This window comes from Oryzias latipes, chromosome 16 (genome assembly GCF_053564925.1).
Source record: "Oryzias latipes strain Hd-rR chromosome 16, Olatipes_Hd-rR_3.1".
Classification (NCBI taxonomy): Eukaryota; Metazoa; Chordata; class Actinopteri; order Beloniformes; family Adrianichthyidae; genus Oryzias; species Oryzias latipes.
The window spans coordinates 22,284,237-22,306,280 of record NC_136252.1 but is presented as its reverse complement, the minus strand read 5'-3'; the positions used below and the strand labels follow the sequence as shown (position 1 = coordinate 22,306,280).

General features: G+C 37.2%; 1 protein-coding gene across 3 annotated transcripts; it reads right to left on the bottom strand.

The window, feature by feature from the left end:
* Nucleotides 1–1,830: 1,830 nt before the first annotated feature.
* kcnj14 (potassium inwardly rectifying channel subfamily J member 14) lies at nt 1,831–21,025 on the bottom strand. Of its 3 annotated transcripts, XM_078932707.1 has the most exons (6): nt 18,000–18,169; nt 9,581–9,676; nt 7,417–8,316; nt 5,369–7,117; nt 4,187–4,504; nt 1,831–3,769 (listed from the first exon to the last, which is right to left on the bottom strand). In XM_078932707.1, exons 4-6 carry the CDS (start codon nt 6,428–6,430, stop codon nt 3,563–3,565), a joined length of 1,587 nt encoding a protein of 528 aa, XP_078788833.1. In that variant the 5' UTR covers nt 6,431–7,117; nt 7,417–8,316; nt 9,581–9,676; nt 18,000–18,169; the 3' UTR covers nt 1,831–3,562. The 3 variants fall into 3 exon arrangements, with proteins under 3 accessions (XP_078788833.1, XP_078788834.1, XP_078788835.1); XM_078932708.1 differs by lacking the exon at nt 18,000–18,169 and adding an exon at nt 21,005–21,025 and having other exon boundaries at nt 5,369–8,316; XM_078932709.1 differs by having other exon boundaries at nt 5,369–8,316; nt 18,000–18,179.
* Nucleotides 21,026–22,044: the final 1,019 nt, after the last annotated feature.

The window sequence follows — 22,044 nt, the reverse complement described above, 5'->3', positions numbered from 1 at the left end:
CAGCAGGTGCCGCGTGCCCTTCTTGCACCAGCGAAGAGAGATTTACGCGCTCTTTGTTTACCGCTCAGTCCCAGCGGCCGTCTGGAGACGCAGAGGTTTCTGGGATCTATTTTATTAAAGGTTTCTGCCCGACTTTAATCTTTAAGTTAAATTTCTAGCATCGATACTATGGCTAAAACAACATACCTTCTCATATTAAAGACCCAATCTAATGACAATTGTGTTTTCTGTGTTTTTAATTATTTTTATTATTGACGACATATTTGAATAAAATTAAGATTAAAAAGACTGCGTGTTGATTTATTCAAATTGTTGTAAGTCAGGAGAAGGCAATAAAATGCAGCTTGAAAATGCTTGTAGTTGTTAGTACAACCTACAATCTGCAGATCACTAGTTGTGAGGGACTGTGATAGACACCAAATAGATGATGGGAAACGGGGACAGGCTTACTCTGCACCAACAGTCCCTGCCTACAACTCAGAGGGGAATTTCTAATGAATTGCTGCTGCTCTTCAGAAACTATGCACTAGAATAGGAAACAGTTTTGTTTTGTTTTTTTGGGCTAAAAACTGCATCTTCTGAGTTAAAAGACCAGAGTGGGACTTTGAATACTTTTATACCACTTTTTTCAAACATAATAATTATAGCCAAAAAAAATATATATATTATTTAGCTCAGAAGTCTGCAACCTTTAACACTAAATGAGCCATGTGGTCCAGTTTCTTACTGACCAACACCTATAGCAACAGGGTAACTATTTAAAAAGATACACTGTATTTTTGATTTGGTGACCATTAGGCCATTTATTTTTAAAATGTACTTTTTAAATATTTACAACCTGCTGCTGTTGCTTTACTTGAGTTAAAAATGAAATAAAATCCAATCAAACATACCATTTTCAGGCTATTTGTCTTTGAAGTGTCCTTTTTATTTTTTCACTTTATTACTGAATATAAACATGACAAAATTGATGTAGAACAGTTTTTTAAATAAATCTATGTACTTTAATCCTATTCTAAAAAGTAAACCACTCTTACTATTATTTTTCTGTTATCTGACATGTTAAAAATGTAAATATAAATTACAAAATTTCATTAACTAAAAGAAATGAACCAAAAACATTTTTACTGTTGAAATTGTTTGGATTTTTCTTCAAAGCCAAAAAGCCACAATGGAGGGATGAAAAGCTGCAAGTGGCTCCAGAGTCTCACTAGTAGATAACCGTATGTTGTGCTATTTAGTTAATAAAATCACAGGTTTTCCCCGTTTAATTATTTATTTTTTTATAAAAACAAATCACCTGATGGAAAAAATATTTCTTTTTGTACAAGATATAAATAATTACCTCAACTTGTGTAACTAAATATTTTAATTTGTGAAAAGAAAGAAATGTTTTTGGACAGGTCAAAAAGGCTTTATTCTTTTGTTCTGCTATGCTTAAATGCCTACACGCTTTCCATTCTGTGAAGATGTACAAGCAGAAATGTTTCCCCTTAAATAGTGCAAATAAAAAAATGTCATTGGGCATATTGAAGAAACAATGCTTTTTGCATTTTGAACAGTGAATCGTCAAAACATGATAAGATGACTGAGCAGTCTGTCTGTGCATTTATTTCTGGATTGTTTAGTAAGTTAAGAGTGAAACTGCTTGGAGCTCTTGTTACATTTTTAAAGAGGTGGAGGCAGGGTAAATGACATGACCCACTGTGTGGCCTAAAAATAGGAAACAGCAGCTATGAAGGCGAAATGTAAGAAGAGACACAAACACAGAAGAGCAGTAACATTGGTTTGAACAGAAAATATGTCAAGAATTATTCTCTCAATTCCACCTGAGGTTATTGGATTTTCTTTAATAACACAACAAAGCCAAAGCAACTGATCAACTAAAGACAACTTTTGCTAATACTTTGTGCTGTTTTAGAGCCTCACATGATAATAGCCCCTATATTTTATGTTTGTGCAAAGTACAAAGAGCAGGCTCTCAAGATGCGTGTAGGACAGGTTTATGATCAGTCAACAGGTAACGAGTTGCATGTTTCATGCTGCTTTAAACATTCTTCATCACCATATTCTGCAAAAATACATGTTTTAATTAATTACACACAAATAGAAACTATTTTTGTTGTCACTGATGCATGTCCACAGACAGACTTCTAATACACTTAACAGATCCAAAGAAAATCTTTTAATACCACAAATGGTAAAGTGAGCAAAAAGAAAAAAAATACACTCTTGCATGACATATGAACCATGAAAGCAACCAATAAATGTGGAATTACCAAAAGTCAATGAAGGGGTCACTTGCAAAATCCAATCTCTTGTGAAGGCACCACCTAAGAATTATCTCTCGTTTTGAGAACAAAGCTGTCTGCGATATTTTCAGGTCAACGAGTAAAATCCTTCAACAACAAAAAATGTTGCATCTTCATCATCATTTTTTCTCCACTTGCACAATTGAAGAAGAGTTGTTTAATAATTACACAAAGCCATCATTAGAAAAAGTATTTTTTAGTCCAAACAATTTGAAGGAAATGAAAGTCTTTAGTGCATGTACAGGGACAACAAGAGCATCTCCTACTGCCTTAGAGTCAGTCTGTATCACAAAAGTGCCAAGAAGCTTGAAAGAGACACAATTAGCAAATGTTCTAACATTACAGGACAACATGCATGTATAGTGGATTTTTTAAACATAAAATGAGATAAAACAAGTAGAGACATTATCTGCACACACACAACATATTTATCCCCATGTGATTTCTAACCTATCACATATCGTCCTCTCAACTTAAACCTTTCGATTGAAGATAAAAAAAACTGTACATTTTTGAAAGCCAAAAAACAAACAAAAAACAGGTCACAATACGAAGGAAACTGCTGAAAACTGCTGCTAGTTTTCAGCAGTTTCCCTATTTTTTGTTGTTTTCCTTTGATTCAAACAGCAAATTTTATTCCTAACAATTCTAAAGAGTGACAAAAAGTTTCTATACTTACCATATCAAAAAAATATATATGTTGTGATAGGTGAGCTTCATAAAGCAAAGTCGTTCCTGAGTATTACTGTTACCTACATCCAGAGGTCACCTTGGACACGTTTGGCTTTCTTCAGACAAACAAACAAAAAACAAAAAAACAAGCTGCAGGGCAGTAACAACTCGTAACCACAGTGTGGTGCTGCTGCGTGTCATTAGAGCCAAATCAGAGTGCTGTGGTGGAGATGGGGCAGATCATGGGAGATGTAGCAGACAGGTTTTCAATGATAATGAAAGACTGCCAGGACCAATCAGACAACTAGGTCAGAGTAAAGACCAAGCTCCTCTCACAGTTTCAATCTCTGTCCATTTCTTTAACCTGTTTTTGACGTGCACACAATTGCCTCATCAGTGCTTACCCTTCTTTTTATTATTTTTTATTGTGAGATTTTTGACAAACTTCATACTATATCATTGTAAAGCTGTTTCTCTCTGTTTGCAATTTTATCAAAAGCACCTATGTGTTCTTATCCTGTAGAGCCTCCAGTCAGCTTCCTGTCAGTCTCTTTCTCAAAGCCTTCCAGTTTCGTGGTTCAGTTGTGGTGAAGATGTTCGGCCAGTGATGGCCGTTCTGGATTCTGATCTAGTTCATCATTAGAGATACGCTGCAGGGCCACTTCATTTTCATAACAAAAAGATGACCCTGAACCTTCAATGTATGTCTGCTCCTCCAGCTCTTTTGCACTGCATGAAGGTGTGTTTGGGACTTCATATGTCCGATGGAAAAATGAGTAGTCCACCTGGATAAAGAACACAAGAGAAGCTTTCAGATGACTGTTAACATGCTCAAAAAGACTATAAGTGTAGCAATAGTGAACATGTTTCTGTAGTATTTTTAAAGAACATTAAAAATAGGGTGTTTAGCGACAGATTGGTGACCTGTTCAGGGTGTACTCTGCTTTCACCCAAATGTAGCTGGGATAGGCTCCAGCAGCCCTATGACCCCAAAGGCATTCAACACGTTCAAAAGATGGATGGATGGTTTAAAAATTGCAATTTATACTCTTAAGAAGTCTTTAGCTCTAGAAGTTTTTGTTAATGAACAGATAGAACTGACGTTTTATTCTAGGTGCATCAATCCCATTCAATCTCAAATGTCACAACAAACACACACTTTTATCTTGCTAAATTGCATCTTCTTGTATTGTCTTTCTAACCTGGTAGCAGTCTTTTTTCTCGAAGAGCACTGGTTCAAAGCGGTGCCCCCAGAGGATTTCAGATGCCAGATAGGAGCTGCGGCACTGCGTGGTCATGGCTGTGGCCTCTACCATGCCCTCTAGTATGACCACCACCTCCAACTCAGAGTCCTTTTCCAGAGTATTTTTATCCATCTCAAAAAAAGGAGACTCTTCATTGATTTCGTGGACAATAGTCACAGGAGACACCAGGAAGATGCGGTCGGTACCGGTGTCAAAGCCAATGTTGATGTCTGCGTTATCCAACGGGAGGAACTCTCCCTCTGGTGTAACCCTTGGCTGGAATTCAATTAAAATGAGAAAATAAAATAAGTTTTTGGTGCATAAAGTGACTCATTTTTTTATAATGCAATATTTTTCCATGCAAGATAACATTAAATATGCAGTATTTTCAACATTGATCATGCAAATACCTCAAAAACCAACCAATACAGATAAAACTGCATTTTAGGATTTAAATACTTGTATACATTTATTTTCAACACTTTTTGCCAATAAAAAAAACTTTTTTAAATGAACCCCACGTTTAGTCAGTTATTTTGTTGAGCAGAACCATTTAAAATATATGCCTCGGCTTATCAATCACCCATCTCTTTCAATAGAACTATATCAAGTTCCAAAATTTAGAGATTTATTTCTTTGATCCCTTTGAAATAATCCCATCTGCCCAGTTTGACCTCTGCTATCGTCATGCTGATAAAAGAGATCAAATTGTCTATAATGTTGCATCATTGCTTTTGTCCCTCTCTCCACACAAAAGGTTTAATTAAAAACACAGTTAAAAAATGAAATTTTTTTACCTCCCACCTAAATAGAAGGGCAAATACATTTACATGCCATCATCTAACACGATAGACTAAATCTGCAAGGGGAAAATGCAGGCGAAGGACAATGGTTTTCAGTTAAAGAATTGTAGGCAAGTTAATCCGAGGTAAATCTTCCAGACCCAGAGGGAAAATAAAACAAGCTCTCATTAACTGCAGTTCACAGAATACAGGCCAGATGGTCTAAACGTTCTCTTTTTTTCTCTCTCCCCACTGCAACCTCTTTTTTCCCCTTTACCACTCTTCTGCTGTGGCAAACCTTTTTATTCAGTGCAACAAAATCTCTTTGTTTTTTTCATTTTTCAGTTATTCCACTTACCTTCAGGAGTTGAGCTCTGACGTGAGCCTCCACCAGGTGGCTTTTGCGCAGGTTTCCGACCCTCCACATCATACAGAGTTTGCCGTCCCTCTGGGCCACCACAGCGGTCTCAGAGAACACCAGGGTCTCGTTGCGCTTCTTGGGCTTGGCAATCTTTGCCATGACTGCCCCGATGATGAAGGCGTCAATAATGCAGCCCACAATGCACTGCAAAACGACCGCCAACACCGCCAGGGGACATTCTTCGGTCACGCTTCTGAATCCGTAACCAATGGATGTCTGCGTCTCCAAGGAAAATAGGAAGGCCGCCAAGAAGCTGTTAACCTGAAGGAAGCATGGCTCCTCCACCACCGCCTCTCCACCAGACCCTCCTCCAGAGCCAGCTTCTCCTGATCCCACCGGAGATCCTGGATTGGGGTTGAGCCTGATGGAGAGGTCCCCATGTGCAGAAGCAATAAGCCAGAAGGCAAAGCCAAAAAGCAGCCAGGAGAGAATGAAGGAGAGGGTGAAGATGACCAGCATCCAGCGCCAGCGAATGTCAACACACGTGGTGAAGAGGTCACTGAGGTACCGCTGGCCCCGCTCGCTCATGTTGACAAAGGTGACGTTGCAGCGTCCGTCCTTGCCCACAAAGCGTTTTTGGGGCCTGCGGCTTGAGCGCTTGCACCGGCGGCGGCTGGTGGTGGAGGGGGAAGAAAGTGAATCCTGCTCTGATGAAGAACAGCCTTCCCCTCTCCCTCCTGCCCCCCTGCCCTTTGCACTCGTTTTCCCCAGGCGCACTCTCCCTGCTCTCACTCCACCTTCTCCCCCTGCAATTTCTTCAGCTGATTCCTCAATGGTGCTCTGTTTCCGTGCATTGTTGGTGTTGCTCTGAAGAGACAGAACTATGCCATTGAGAGCAAGTGTTGGGGACGAGCTGGTTGGAGTCCCTGACCCTGTCGGGCTCCCCCCAGCCCTCGGTGAGTCTGCAGCACTTGTTGCCAGCCTCATGACTTCCTCCTCCTCAACTGGCCCATCCACCACAGCACTGAAACGGCGTTTGACACGTGCTGCTCCCATCATTTACAATCAAATCTGTATTTCTCTGGCTCAACAGCAAAAAATGTACCTTGATACAGTCAGCAAAGCTGCGTTGTGTAACCAGCACAGTCCTCCCAGTCTGTCTGAATGATACAGCAGCAGGTTCAACCAGAGGACATCTTCTTTTTCCAGTGGTTTCCTTTAATCTCCCAGCTTGTAATTCCAATTCCACTACAGTCTTGGTGTTCAGTTATAAGTCCTTCAGCAAATAAAGTGGGCTTCTTGATAGACTTGAATGGATTCATATTCAAAACTCAACTTAAATCATACAGAAGCACATAAACAACGTGGGGTGAACACAAAGAGGCTGCATGAAAGTTCATTCGAGAAAGGGCAGGAATGACATCAGCATTCACAACAGGAACATGCAGGACTGTTCAGTTCAAAAATAACGAGAGGAATTCAAGGAAAGTCTTTTGGTACTTAGTCTAAAAAAACAAATCTCTAATGACATTATCAGTAGCCAGCAGATCAGGAGAATGGAAACATCTCAAGGAAGTCTAGCTCATGACACTATTTCTTTTCTTACATTGCAAATAAGAAAAAAAAAATAACTTACATTACAGACAAAACCAACAGTACAACATTTCAAATAATTTCTAACATGCCAAAACAACAGAAAAAAAACGTGCAAACTCTTACGATGAAGCTCCTCTCAGTTTAAAAGCCCTTTGAGCATGAGGAAATAAAAAGAAATATGTAACTAGGGTTCATGCATATCACACATATGATTATCGATATTTAACAGATGTCTGTTACTATGGAGAGTCTAGAAATTGACACATCTGCACTGTGAGCAATGCAAAATAACCATATTTTGACTGACATTTGCTGTTGCATCATGTTACAGCTTTAACAATTGCGCATTTTCCTTTCAAATGTCTGTCTATCTATCTGATACCCATGGGGAATTTGTCGCATGGACTATTACTTTACATATGTATATGTAATTGGGTATACCCAATTACCTGTGACAGCGTGTCAGAGCCCCTGCTACAGCAGTGACCACCTAAAGCGGACAAAAGAGAACAGGAGAGGAAGACAACCACGGTAAAACATTATCTACCTCGAAGGGGAGTAACGTTATGAGTTTTATGTCAGCAGCTTTTTAAGGAGATAAACATTTCCTGCATTTTTCATGTCAGCTTGAAGAGTCACTAAAAGTGGAGCCTGCTGTAAAAAAAAAAGGTGATAAAATGTGCAACTACCTTGACGGATTTGAGGCTGTCAGTCAGCCACCTGGTTTAACCAAAGCACAAAAGGGCTAATTTAGCATCAGAGATACTTGAAAACAAAGATAACAATGTCCTGACAAATAACACAATTGATAATAGGTCTAAAAGTGAACTAGTAAGTGTTCAATATGTTAAAGTTTTCTAGTTTTCCAAAGTGTGTGATTATAGGGTTAACTAAAAGAAAAAGTATGCACATATTTACCATGCCTGGCTACTGTCAGTAGTGTTGAGGAATAGTGTGCAAAATCAAATAATTTAGGAACTGCAAAAGAAAAACTGCAGCTAAAACATTTCAAGTACAAAAAACAGCAATAAGTAAATAAATAGCAGGTAGTGGTACAACTTTGTAAATGTAGAAAAAATGAAATCATAAGTGTTAAGAGAAGAGAAAAGTCTACAACAAATGAAAGTGGGGGAAAAGATCCCTCCTGAAGTGAGACGTGACATAAGGGTTCATCTTTGCTCATCTGTTGACCTCCCTTTCTGACACATGCTCAAGGAAATCACTGAGGAATTTCAGGAGCGGACACTGAGGAAGCTGGTCACTGCTGGTTGTCCCGTTCCTTTTAAACAGCTGCTGGTTTGTTTTGCCTCCCCTTTGCTTTTAGTCCTTCGTGGCGTAATCACTTCAAGCTTTGGAAATAAATGTATTAAACACAAAGAAAAGAAAAAATGTCAAAATATGTTGGGAAAAACAAGCAACATTTAATGTATATCTCTTCTAAAATTCAATATTTAATAACATTCAATGCATTTAAACCTGAAATTTAGAGCAAAAAAACAAAAGTAGAAGTGCAGCAGCAGTATGTATAAGAAAGCTCACCCTTACTGCTCAGTAATGGCTGTTGTAATTGCATAAATTCCAATATCAAGTAACCCACTGCATCTAAAGGGCAAAAGTGACTTCCTGTTCTGTGGATCTGGCCCAGATTATGATGTGACTTTTTGTTAAAAGTTAGAGATTTATACTTTTTATAAACTCATGACTCCACAGTCACACGTTCTAGAGTTTCTTTAATTTCTTTGTCCACAGAGAAAAAGAAGACAAAAAGAACAACTGAAGAAAAAAAAGAACCAGAAAGGTCACAGAGTCAAACACTTCCTCTTCTGAGTAGAAAAGGATTTTAGGATCAAATTTGAAGCTTGTTAAACAGTTTAAATAATGACACTTAAAGCCCAAACACAGTGAGGAAGAGCCTAAGCAGCAATGAAAATGACTTCTTTTTGTATCTGAACAATTGTGAAGGGGGCCTGGAAGCACAGAAGTGAACTACTCAGCTGTGGACATGGAGCTAAACAGTGTGCAGAAGAGGCCCCATCACATCATTCTAAATAAATAGGATTGAGATGAAAGAATACTTTCTGGATTAAAAGAAGCAAAATAAAGAGTAAATCCTCTATAATAAAATGCGTCATGCAGACTATGCATGTGACCTTTGGGCAAACAAATGATCTCTTGTCCCATTGCCAACAATTTGGGGGTTCTATTCTGCAACGTGTGCTTGTAGACAAAAAAAAAACACCTTCTGTGATCACAACTGAGGACATTTTTCCTTGAAAACACATCAGTTAATCTGGAACAGAATATTTGCAAACCTCTGTGTACAGAAACAATAGTTTAAGAAAGATTTCCCTGAAATTCTTCTACTGCATCATGAAATGATGATGTGTATTAAGAGAGAAAAAAATATATAGGGTGTGCTTTTTTCCCCACACAGTTACAGCTTTTAAATTATTTATGATCGCTAGAATCAGCTCAGTGGTCTTGTGGATGAGTGTCCACCCCGAGACTGAAAGGTCATGAGTCCAAATCCAGACACACACCTAGGTGCGTGACAACTAACCAGGACTTTTTTTTAACGTAAATGCACTTAAATGATGATGAGTTGAAACTTACCAGTGCTGGTTTATTTCTGTGGTTCTTTTGAATTTTCTCTTGACATCTAGTCTGATCGATCAAAGCCCCTCATTTCTCCAGATTTGTAGACTTAGACTATGAAGAGAAAAAAGTATATTTCTTTCATGAATGTTTAAAGATAAATAAATTGAACTACATGTGGAACTGTTCCATGTAGATTCTGTAACTTGCACATGCAAAACAGTTTCCTTTTTTATTAGAGTAGAACTAAAAGTTTATAAAGAGAAAATAATTTGTTTCCAAACAGGTCATGGGAGGATGTAGATTCTGCAGATTCAGAAGTTCAACATGGTCTCTATTGGGCACAGTGCCAGTTTGTACATGATGAGTAATATCTTAGAAAATTTTGGGTTAAAGACAGGAGAAGGAGTTGGGGATTGGGATCTTTGGCAACAATGGCTGACATAGAGAGGATGAATTAGATGAACCATTAACCAAAATGCTGAGTTGGCTGAGTCTTCTGGCTACAGAGTGAAGTGGGAGAATATCTTGTAAGAATATGCTGTGGACTATAGCTGCCTTTTTGACTCTAGTAATCTCAGCAGTGTTTGTTTTTTAACTTTAGAGAACTTGCATGACTATTGTTATAGAAAGAACAACACTTAGGTGTCAAATACCTGGCAGATAAGAATGTAAGATGCATTAGGGAAAATGTGTGAAAATCTGTCAATAATTTTAGCATTTTTAGAGAGAAATGTTCAAATTTTTATGACAAGTCATAAATCAAGGCAGTTAATACCCATTGACGCATCAAAATGAACTTAGTTTAGCATCTACTTGACAGCAAAAACACAAGTGATTGTTTTTTTATTGTAAATAAATTCAGTTGTCAAGAGCCTCAGTGTTCTGATATTGCATCAACATGTATTAATACTGCAGAGAAAATGAATACTAAGACTTTAATATTTTAACTATAATGAATTCACATTAACCTTGTATCTAATCATTAAGCATATAAAATAACAAAATAAATAGGTTTAACTTGCTTGTTTACTTCTTTACTTAAGTAATTTTTTCAAACATTTTGGCACTCACTTCCTGTCCTGCTGGATTTTAGAAGTGCTGTTAATTATTAGCTCTTGTTCGATTATTAAAATCTATGTTATCTTACCACAACAAAGGGAAAAGATTGCCAACCAGTTAAACTCTAAGTGAGCTCCACAAAAGGTTATGCACAAAAATCCCTCAACAATTAGGAAAAGTATGATGCAAAAACCAGCCAGACTACAGAAAAATATTTTACTGAACAAATGCAGACAGGATTTCAAGATATAAAATAATGCCAAAGTAATGCTCATTAAAGTTAGTATATTGACGTCTCGCAGCACTTGTGCAATGTTTGCATGAATGTAGTGCAACATTTCACCAACAATCAAGAATCAGAAAGGAAACAAATGACACCGGGATGACAAAAGGGGGGAATAGTCAGTTGTAACAACAAACACAACTTAAATATTATCACCAACAATTGGTTTGGACTCTACAAAATAAAACAGGGCCCCAAAAAGTAGCTGCATGTGAGAAATATGAGACATTATACATTTTAACTACAACTAGTGAGACAAAACTTATTCAGAAATGACACTGAAAGTTAGAAACAGTAAAAACTTTGGATTGATTTAACCCCTTGTGCTATCCTAGGCACTTTAACATGGGGAGTTGGGTCATCTAGACCCACTAGACAGTGCTCTGAACCATTTTTCTTCAATGATTTGGAATCTTCACTGGTGTCCATGGATTACATGAAATCTTTCCAACTTTATCCACCTTTGTTATGGTAGGGAGAACACGTCAATGCAAGGGTGGGGTCATCTAAAATAGCACAAGGGTTAAAGTTGGAACTGTCTGAACATTCTGTGATACAACTACAAAGGTGGTGCCCCTCTCAAGAACTAGTGGATGAAATAGCGTGTGAGCAACCAGTCGTGACCTTGGGACCACCACAGGGCTTCCAGCCAACAAGCTTCCAAACGAACAAGCTCACACGCCTGCTATCGCTTATTGGTTTGACCTGTTGCTGACAAGAGGAGCAGCAGAAGGCGATGAAGGAAGACCGTGTGTGTGATTGCGTGCGTGTGTTTTGGCACTATGCGAGTGTGAGTCCCTGTGTTGCAGCATCTTATCATGTTCAAGTGGCAAATATCTCAAATGTCTCCTCTTAGCAGAACATTTATAGGAGGTTTTATGGGACTACTGTTCATGCAGGAATACCTTTTGTTAAAAAGAGCAGGCAACAGGGTGAAGGGTGATCACACTGACAAAGAGAAAGACACAAATACAATAGAGGCAGATATAAGAGAAGGAAGATTAATTCCCCTTGCTGGAAACTTTTGTGGTATTTTTCTCATAAAATGCAAATAATAATTGGAAAAGATTGTTTAAAATCCACAACAGTTAATTTCCCATAAAAAAGATAACTTCTTTCTTTTTCATATTGTCTGGATATCTGAATTATAGCTGTAATTTTCTAGTTTTCTACCAACACCAACATCATGCTGAATTCATCGATTCATTTCATGCCTGTGTGTCTGGTCAAAGCATTGCATAACACATTTGTGGGTGGTTGTTTGCAGAAGGTTAAACTTTGAATTCACCTCGCAAAAGTTGATTGCACATGACAGTGCATTGATTGTTCACTTAATTAAAAAACACAAACGATGCACAGACTTCAACAAGTGGAAATGGGAAACCAGGTTATGAGCTAATCTGTTGTTGTTCTCACCGTTTCCCCCACAATCTATACGTCTCAAATGCTTCTGAGTGTACCTTCTTAGCCTTAGTCCTCTTTCCAGTAACCGCCCTGCAGCATGCCTCCACCTAACCAAAGTAAAAAGTGTTGAGCTTGGCGCTGATATAGGCATTTAAAATTAGTCTGAAAAATACAAAGTTTGACTGAAGTAACCCTAAGAAGGACTGCAAAGCGCAGGACTTCATGTGGTTTTGTTTACTAGCTTTAGTCCGAATCCGGAAAGGTAGCTAGACGACAGTCTGAAAACAGACCAAAGGCAAGGTTGTATGTATGTATCTTTACAGTTTATGAGTATTGTGACAATACGTGAGAACACTGTAAAACCAGAATTAAAATGTTTTTTTTTTTAGGATTCTTTGAACATGATTATAAATGCAACAGAAATGCAACTTTAAAAGAGGTGAGAAGCATTTTCTGTGTGTTTATTGGTATTAGTGTCATAGAAAGCAACACGTTTATTTAAGCCTTTCCTCAAGAGCTTTCCTCCTGCAACTGTCAAAGTGCAATGAACTTGCTCTTTGGCACCTTCCCTGAATTGTTTATATCAAGAATTTCGGACCACAGTGACGTGTGGCATGGGCAAATCCCAATTGCAGAAAAAAGAAAGATCAGAGAGAGCGTCATGAAACTACAGTTTTTTTCTTTCAGGCTTTTTTCTAAAATCCTCAAACAAGTAGTGACAATAAATTATTGTAATCTGCTCTTATCTTAAAGATCTTAACCATGATTCTTGGGCTGATAAAAGATGAGTTAGATCAACAGTATGCCTGGGTGAACAACATGGAACAGTGAGACCACGATGCAAATATGGAGTTGTCAATAGATCGCATTGATCAGTGGAGGTCAGAAACCTAGGGCGTATATTGAGTCAGTGCCTCTCATGGCTCCCATTCAAACCCACTTTCTCTTGCTGTCTTTTATATTTATGGCCCGAGCACACACAAAAACTCGATAACATACAAATAGGCTGGAAAAAGACCTGAAGAAGACCAAAATTTAACTTGTCATAGAGGACACTTGATGGGGCCATTTGGACACTTTGTGCAAAACCTTAGGTAAAAAAACTAAAAATTTTATGAATTTTTCTTTCCAAAACTTGGAAGACTTCAGGCTGGTCAAAACTAAATTTTTGAAATATTTTTGACTCCAGCCCTTAAATTATGACATCATAGGGGGGTGAAAAACTAGATAGAGTAAAAGAAATTATTACTGAGCCCCCCCCCCAGCTTTTATCAATCAATACATCAAACTTTTGAAAACCTGTCTGAAGTATTCCAACAAAATGAGATATTTATCGTTAAAGGTGACCTTTGAATTACTTCTTGGACGCCATTTGGCGTCAGTGTGACATCACTGAATGTTTAAAAGACTACTTAACTACAGTGACCAAAATTCATACACAGAATCTCTGCGAGAGAAGTGACACAGCAGAAAGGTTTTTTCATTAAAGTGGCGCCACCGTACACCATCATGAAAAGGGCGCCAAATGAAAAAAAATTTGGTTTTGAAAAATACCTTATTTGCTACGTGGAATGGCCCCTATGCAGGCCACATGCCCCCTGCTCTCCTTTATTCTGACACTAGTAGATGACTAGATACATGTACATCTTCGAGTTCCCCATCTGAGCTGAAATTTGGCACAAAACTGTTCGACTGGATATTTCCAGTATTGCTCATCATTTTTGTTGCACCTGTAATGTTAGGTTGGGCGTGTGAGGGGTTGTAATTTATCATGAAAGTGTGTAGACAGAGAGCTCTCAGCAATGGGGAGGGGATGGGAGGTGGGAAGACTTACTCCAAGAGTTCCGCCCACAACTCAGGTGAATTTCCAATGAACTCCTGCCACTCTACAGAAACTATGTCGTAGATAACTACACCTATTTTTTTTTTTTTACATTTTGGCTAAAAATGGCACAATCATAATTAAAAGACCACTAGGAAGGCTTTGAAAATAGATCAAAAGATGATCGGATTTTAGGGAAAGCTATATGCCAACCCACAATGCAAAAAAAAAATGTTTTTACTTACTATCATTAGAACAGCATTTTTTCATTCTAAGATAACCTGCAGTTGCAAAATTTGTTTGAAGGAGTTTGTTTTTACATCAATAATACATCTTGATCAACATCGCACATTATTGGTTTAAAGTACTAGCATTCTCAAAAAGCAGGCGCCCGATCCTCTTTTTGCGTGAGTTTGATCTAATAACTTCTCCCCAACCCGATTTCAGTTTGAAAACATGCATGCACTTTAACTCTCTCTTGTGGCATTGCATGATAAGTGAGTGTGCCGTCATCTTGGCACTTGGCCTTATTCCTTCTAATTAAAAAACTTTTCTACTGCTCTGCCACCGTTAGCAGCATGCAGAAATAAAGGTCATGGCGTGACGATGACTAAATCTTAATCTTTGGTGTTTAGATAATGCAGGCTGCAGCGAGCCGGTTAAAACGACATCTTTTTTTGATTAGGGAAACATTTTGAGCTTCATGAACACACAAATAAGGTAGAATCGGTATATTTGTTCAAATTTGGTCACATTGTATAAACCTGCATGTTTTTACAGTTTTATGTTTTCATAATAGGTATTTACTAAGAATGAATCAACATATGGTTGATTCATTGCCCTTCATAAACCAGATATAAACAATAACAGTGGATATTTGCTTAAAACAAACATTTATAAGACCTATCAAACAATCCCTTTAATGGGTCTATACCATACTAATCTTAAGCTTTTTATAGTAAACAATATCCATTCATATGATAATATATTACCTTTGGCACAGTAAAGAACGATTTTTATGAAAGATTTGTTGTTTTTGCTGCTAATTTTCCTACCCGCAAGTAAGTCGACTCAATCTTTGAGGCACCGACTTTCACTCCTTGTGAAAGTCACTCCGACTTTCCGCCCATTTCATGATGTCACCCTAGAGCGTGTCTATGTTTTGGCCACAAAAACAAAGAACATGCAAAGATGGATATGCATACCGTGCATATAAAATAAAAGCGGTTTAGGGCATCACAGCTAGAAAGTGGGAGTGTGTGTTTTTTCAGTGTGGTGCTGGCAGCACAGACTCTTTCTGAAAGGGGCTGTTTCTCACTTTCATACGTTTAAATGTGAGGTCCTGCTAGTTTTCGTGGATTGGGAGGGGCTGGTCCCTGGAACACAGGTTTTTAGAGGAATACTCAGAAATGCGTGAACGGATCATAATACCTATTTGGGATTGTTTGTAGTGAGAAAATAACATTATAATACACTTAAAAGCTCAAAAAGTTGATTTTGCATGAAATAGGCCCTTTAGCTTTTAAGCATAAAAGGTTTCACACGGTTAGACGTAAATATCTTTTTAGGAATAAACAAGCGTGTGCATTTAACTAATACTGAGAAAAACCTTTATAAATGAAATATAGTTATTAGACGAAGCGGTCCTAGACTAAGTTTTTCTGATGCCTTTTAGCTTAAAATTTGTTAATGGAGACATTTTAAAAACCTTTAATATTGCTTCTGAATATAAACAATGAATACACAGTTACACATTAACACATCATAATTTTGAAGACTATCATAAAACTAGAGTGTTTTTCGACCAGCCCTCCTTTAAGGTACTGAATTTAATACAAACTTGAATTTTAAAGACTTTGAAGAACGAACTCAGATGTTTAACAGCTGAAAAAACATTTTTGATCTAGTTGACAATTACTGGTGTCAAACACTATGGACATAAAAATTCTTTCCTGAAGATGAATCTAGATTCCTGATTTGGATAACAATTTCTATTGACTACAGGCAACAATTCAGTCTTTTTTATTCCTTTAAATTGCTATTTTTAGTTGCCCTAAATCAAAGTTTTGAGCTAAACAGTTTGTTCCAGAAGAGGATGTCAAGACGGTGTAATAACCCTGCTAACAAAACATGGCTTTCTCTGACAAATGTTGTGAGATTGAAAATTATTACACATTGTTCTGTAAAAAAACAACAACACACAATTGCTAGAAAGCTGGGGTTTTTTCTTCATAGATTAGATAAAAAAATAATTTCTTTTAATTTTTTAACTTTGGGGGATTCATTCTAATATGCAAACACATCACAGAAAGAAAATAATGAAAAAAAATCCAAAATAAACACATCTTACTGCTGTTAAGGACAATTAAAGTGGTGTGACAATTAAAGTAAAGTGTGATGCTCACTTCTTTTACAATTACTGGATTAAAGTGAATTTATTTACAAAAAAAAATGAAAACATCGCTTTCTGAAACACTTCAAGATTTTGTTTGAATATTACAAATAAAAATAGAGGATACATTTCAGGCAGTCATGAACTTTAACCCCTGTTGCCATCTTAGATGACCCCACCCTTACAATGACGTGTTCTCCCTACCATGACAAAGGTGGATAAAGGTGGAAAGATTTCATGTAATCCATGGACACCAGTGAAGATCACAAATCATTGAAGAAAAAAGGTTCAACAACAGGTCAAACCAATAAGCGATAGCAGGCGTGTGAGCTTGTTCGTTTGGAAGCTTGTTGGCTGGAAGCCCTGTGGTGGTCCCAAGGTCACGACTGGTTGCTCACACGCTATTTCATCCACTAGTTCTTGAGAGGGGCACCACCTTTGTAGTTGTATCACAGAATGTTCAGACAGTTCCAACTTTAACCCTTGTGCTATTTTAGATGACCCCACCCTTGCATTGACGTGTTCTCCCTACCATGACAAAGGTGGATAAAGGTGGAAAGATTTCATGTAATCCATGGACACCAGTGAAGATCACAAATCATTGAAGAAAAAAGGTTCAACACACTGCCAGTGGGGCCTAGATGACCCAACTCCCAATGTCAAAGTGCCTAGGATAGAACAAGGGTTACTCAAGGCCTATAAATAAAATAAGCTAAATGTGATTTATGTGCAAAATATATTGTACCAGTTTGAATTTAGAACAGAACCAACTAAAAAGACTGATGCTCATATATCTGCTCCCAGCATCCATTGCCTTTGTGTTGCTCCAACAGACAAATAAGTGATTTTGTGTTTCCTAAACTACATTTATATTTCATTTATGCCCTTTAAACAAAGAACTATAAAACATCTTTAAAAAAAAAGTTTAGGAATAACTAGATCAGCCACATGTTTATATGGTGTCATCGTAAAACCGATTTGAAACTACAGCAGTGTTTTGTCTTAGGTCACAACAATTTACCAAACCAAAAAAGGATTAGCATCTAAATCAGGCAGCGAGCCCTGTGACCATCTTATCTGTCCAGTTCTGGATGGCTTAATCTATTGTTCTGCTCAGAAGGCATTTTGTTTGCTTTTCTTTATTCCTAATTTTGAAAATTCTTTCATTGTTAAATATTTTACAAAAAGGTAAAATCTTATAAATATGATACAAGTATTTTTTGAGCATGCTGCTTTAATCCAATTCATAGCAGAGAGCAGTACATTTATAGAATGTAACAACAGAAGAATTTTGCTACTCAAAAAATAACTGCAGAACCTTATAAATTTGTCTTTGACGTCAAAAGAACAAAGAAGTGATATTTAGTCACTACTTTTTAAGTTAATTGACAGTTGTAGTTTTTGTTTATTTTGCTAAATATTGACACTATATAGATATAAATCATTTTAACAACAAAATATTTGCGACACTTACCTTATTTGACAAGACGCGCTTTTTAAAAAAACTCTTTTGCAGTAAATTTTTTTAATCAACAAAAAAAAAAAAAAAAAAAAAAAGAAGTAAAGAAAAACACGGAGAACCAAGTCCGGCAGTGACTGTGTGTCCGCGCGCCTCGTGGTGAGCGCGCTCACGTGGCTCATGTGTCAGGCCAGCACAGCTGGCACGCGCCCGCCTTCGATTGGGAATGCTTATCCTGCTATTTTCCCGACCTATCATTCCTAACCTCTTTTTAAAACACGGTGCACAGGAATTCGCTCACTCGTTTGACAATGTAGTAATCAATTCTTCTTTATATCAATAAATGCGGAAGCTTCAGCTGATTGGTCTCTTAGAATTAACCAAAACATTTTTTTTTTATTTTTCTATTTTTACTACTCTGTAATAACTGTACGTTGTTTTAATTTGTTGAGATATCTCCGACATATGAGTTTAGTAATAAATAGAAAAGATCTTTAATTTACATTTTCCAACTGTGCCATTTTAATTCACAAATGTTCAGGTTTTTGGTGCATGAACCATGAAGCACTGAAGTGAATTTTAACAAGAAGGATACAGATAAGTCCTTGACAAAAAGCAAAGGGTGAGTCGAATGTCTGTAATAGGGGGTGCATGCTTGTGTGTGTTTTGACTAATACTTAATCTGATTTAATCTCAGTGAGGCCAGGAAGTGTCCTGTGATGTCACAGATTCAGTCATGATAGGGATCAGACTGAAGATGAGGAGAAACACTGAAGAAGTTAGAGTAATGCAGCGGCCACTCACTTGCATTTACTGCAACATACACAATGTAGATAAACTTTCATGTCCGAAAAAATCACAAAAAACAAAACAAAAACATGCAGCAACAAGTAGGTGGCACATTTACATAATAATAAATTAATTGCCATGTAGATGACACATATTGGGCAGCATATGTCATTGCTATTTTCGTAAGTGTTTATGTGAAAACACTGTTGATCATTGACTCATGGAAATCTGTGTGGGAAGGAGGGGACAAAGAGTGACGTGCAAAAAAAAACAACTAGGTGATGTCACAGATTGATCAAAAAAGACTAGAGTTTTTTCTTTTTTTTTAAAAAAAAGCAGCCAAATGTTAAAAATAAAAATTAGATTCATGTATCTATATAAAAATATGTATTGAATTGCCCCTTGATCCCATCTTTTAAGCTGGCCCTGATTACAATGACTGTAATCCTGGTTTAGCTCGGTTGCACAGTGGAATCTGGCTGTGCAGAGAATTTCCAACTAAGATGGCAGAACAATCAGGTGTTTCATTGCTCTTGTTTCTTTTAAAAACATGCTCACATGCGCCTTTAATTCTTTATTTACCTGTGGTGGTTGACATAAATTAATGCATGTTCCACATTTATCTTAAAGAAGCTTAGTTTAAAATTATGGACTCAACACCTATAACTTTTCATAAATGTATGACTTTTATGTGGCTTAAAAGGTTTTCCTTTTTTATTTCTTTTAATGAGACATTACATCACTCACACTGTTTATGTCTTATATGTTTAAACAGCATTGTAGCACTTAAAAAAGTGTAGTTGCCGTGCCTTAATTTTAGACAATTTAAACAGAGAGGTGTGGCATCGTTAGAAGAGTGCTTTCAGCAGATGCATTACTGATTGCAGGCCGCTAGGGGGCAGACGTGAACTATTTATGCGTTATATGAAATGCATAACCATGAACAAAGTCTGCAAAATCTACTGAAACAAATCATTTTTCAGCTATCCAGAAAAACATAGATTATTTTTAATTTAAGAAATTTTACATAAAAATATATTAATGCATACTCTTTAAATCTTTTCATTTGTTTCATTTCCCAATATTCATAAGTAAAAATAAAATAACAGTAAAAATCCCATTAACATTTTCTGGTAAATCGGAGTTTAGTGGATACAGGTCCACAGAGGCCTGTTGAAGGTTGATCTTATTTTTCTACAGTTTGTACAGCAAGCTCCAGGACACCAGTAACAAGTTCCAGACTGTATCCCGGTCACACAAAGTGCAGATCTAATGCATGTGATTTCAGGAGTCAGCACATATTGGTATGTTGTGTGCTGTTTGCCTGGTGCTGACTTCCTTCAGTGGCCAGCCCAGAGATCAGTTGCCCTGCTGTGAGGATCTGTCTCTGATTTGATTTTTCTTGCTTGTTTTTCCGTTTTTCTTGCTTGCTGTACAAACTGTAGAAAAATAAGATCAACCTTCAACAGGCCTCTGTGGACCTTTATCCACTAAACTCCGATTTTCATTGTTTTATTTAGTTATTACTTCATTATCAGGGTGTCTGACCCTCTATTACTGCTCTTCCCTTGAAATGATTTTACACCAGTTTTTAATTTGCAGTCAAAACACTTTAGCTTTGTTGACTTTTCTTGTAATTTTCTTGAAGTCCATATATTTTACCTGCTTTATGTCAGATGTTTTTGTCAATGTTTTCATTTTAGTAATTTCATGTTTTTGTTTTTTCACATTTCCATTGTGTTTCATTTGTTTTGGTCGTGGATTACATTTTATTAAAAATGATTTATTTTTCCATTAGGTCAAATTTTGTTCTCCTATATTTTGGAACCTTTGCAACCACATTTCATTATACTGTTCAAGAAAAAGAAAAAGAAAAAATACTTTGTGCTATAAAATGTGGCTCCAAATCAAAGGCCCTTTACACCTGTAATGGGATATTTTAGTCATTTTTGAGTTAATATTTTTCTCAAAATAAAAACCCATTTTTAAATAGCAGTTTTGTCTAAAAATCTGTGAATAAAAGTTTGATATTTAAACATCACCTGGATACTAGTACAATGCTAAAGTGAAGGAATGTTAACTTCCAGAATCCACAAAAATACTTTCATAGTGAGACTAATAACCAAAGTATTTAGATTCACACTGTCACAATTGGTTTTTGTTTAATTCAGACCAGAGTTGTTTACATCAGGCATTGTGTTTCTTTGGGCAGGTGTGAAAGCTCCGCTCACCTGAACTCTGGTGCAGTTCACTTCACTTCCATCATGCAGATGGACCTAAAAGCAGAACAAACCAAAGAAAGCCAATGATGAGTGTCCTGTTTTACAGGGGGGGGGGGGGTCAAAGTGAACTTGAAAAAGTCTTAATAACACTGAATAAATTCTCCTATGGAGACATGAACATATATCAATACTTATTTAAATATTACTAATTAAGTAATATTTCTCTTCTGCTTTTAGCTTCACATTGTATTTTTATCCACTAACAATGCTTAGCAATTACTACTGTTCCTTTATATTTACATAAAGTTTTTAACTGTACATTTTTCTTTCTATTGCTTTTTTATATTTACATTTTACAATGTTGGAATATAGGCTACATCAGATTTCATTTATGTTTTTGTTGTTAGTTTTATTTTGTTTTTAGGTAGACACGTTTACCAGCTGTCTAGATGAAAAATAGCCTTTTGGCTAATGCTGCTGCATTTGAAGAGATGCTTTGTAATGTACAATGACCTTGTCACATAAACTGATAGATAAGAAAATGAATAAAACTTGATAAGTTGACTAGCAGGTTATCTTTTTTGTATTTGTTTTGACAAAGTTCCCCCAAGGGAAGAGCCTTAAAAACGTTGCAATTTTTCCAGTTGGTTTGGTCCACTTCAGCTTTTGCTTCACTTCTAGTATGAAAGCAGACCAACCAAAGGTGGGAAATGACTCCCTGCTCACTTGAACCAAGCCCTCAGGACAACACGAGCATGGAAGCAACTTCTGTTGGCGCTCTCGCACAGGACAAACTGCCTTCATTGTGCAAATGTACAAAGCAGTGAACAGAATAGGGGTGGGCTCATTGTTGGGTTGTGGGAGATCAATAACTCATCACAGTCCGTGAATCAGCTCAGTCCAACAGCCGTTTGTCACAGACAAAAATGTCCGCCCCCTTTCATCAAACCTGCGATTCTGAGGACGGTCAGCCAGCCTGCAGACTGTCACTCAGCTTCCTCTGCATCTGTTAAGCTAATTAATGAGATGAGGGGGGGGGGGGGGGGGGT

Coding starts and splice junctions, on each gene's coding strand:
- kcnj14 (XM_078932708.1), bottom strand. CDS start 6,430: ATGATGGGAGCAGCACGTGTCAAACGCCGTTTCAGTGCTGTGGTGGAT. Junction 4,505..5,368: donor TCAGAGCTCAACTCCTGAAG/GTAAGTGGAATA, acceptor ATTGAATTCCAG/CCAAGGGTTACACCAGAGGG. Junction 3,770..4,186: donor AGAAAAAAGACTGCTACCAG/GTTAGAAAGACA, acceptor TTCTTTATCCAG/GTGGACTACTCATTTTTCCA.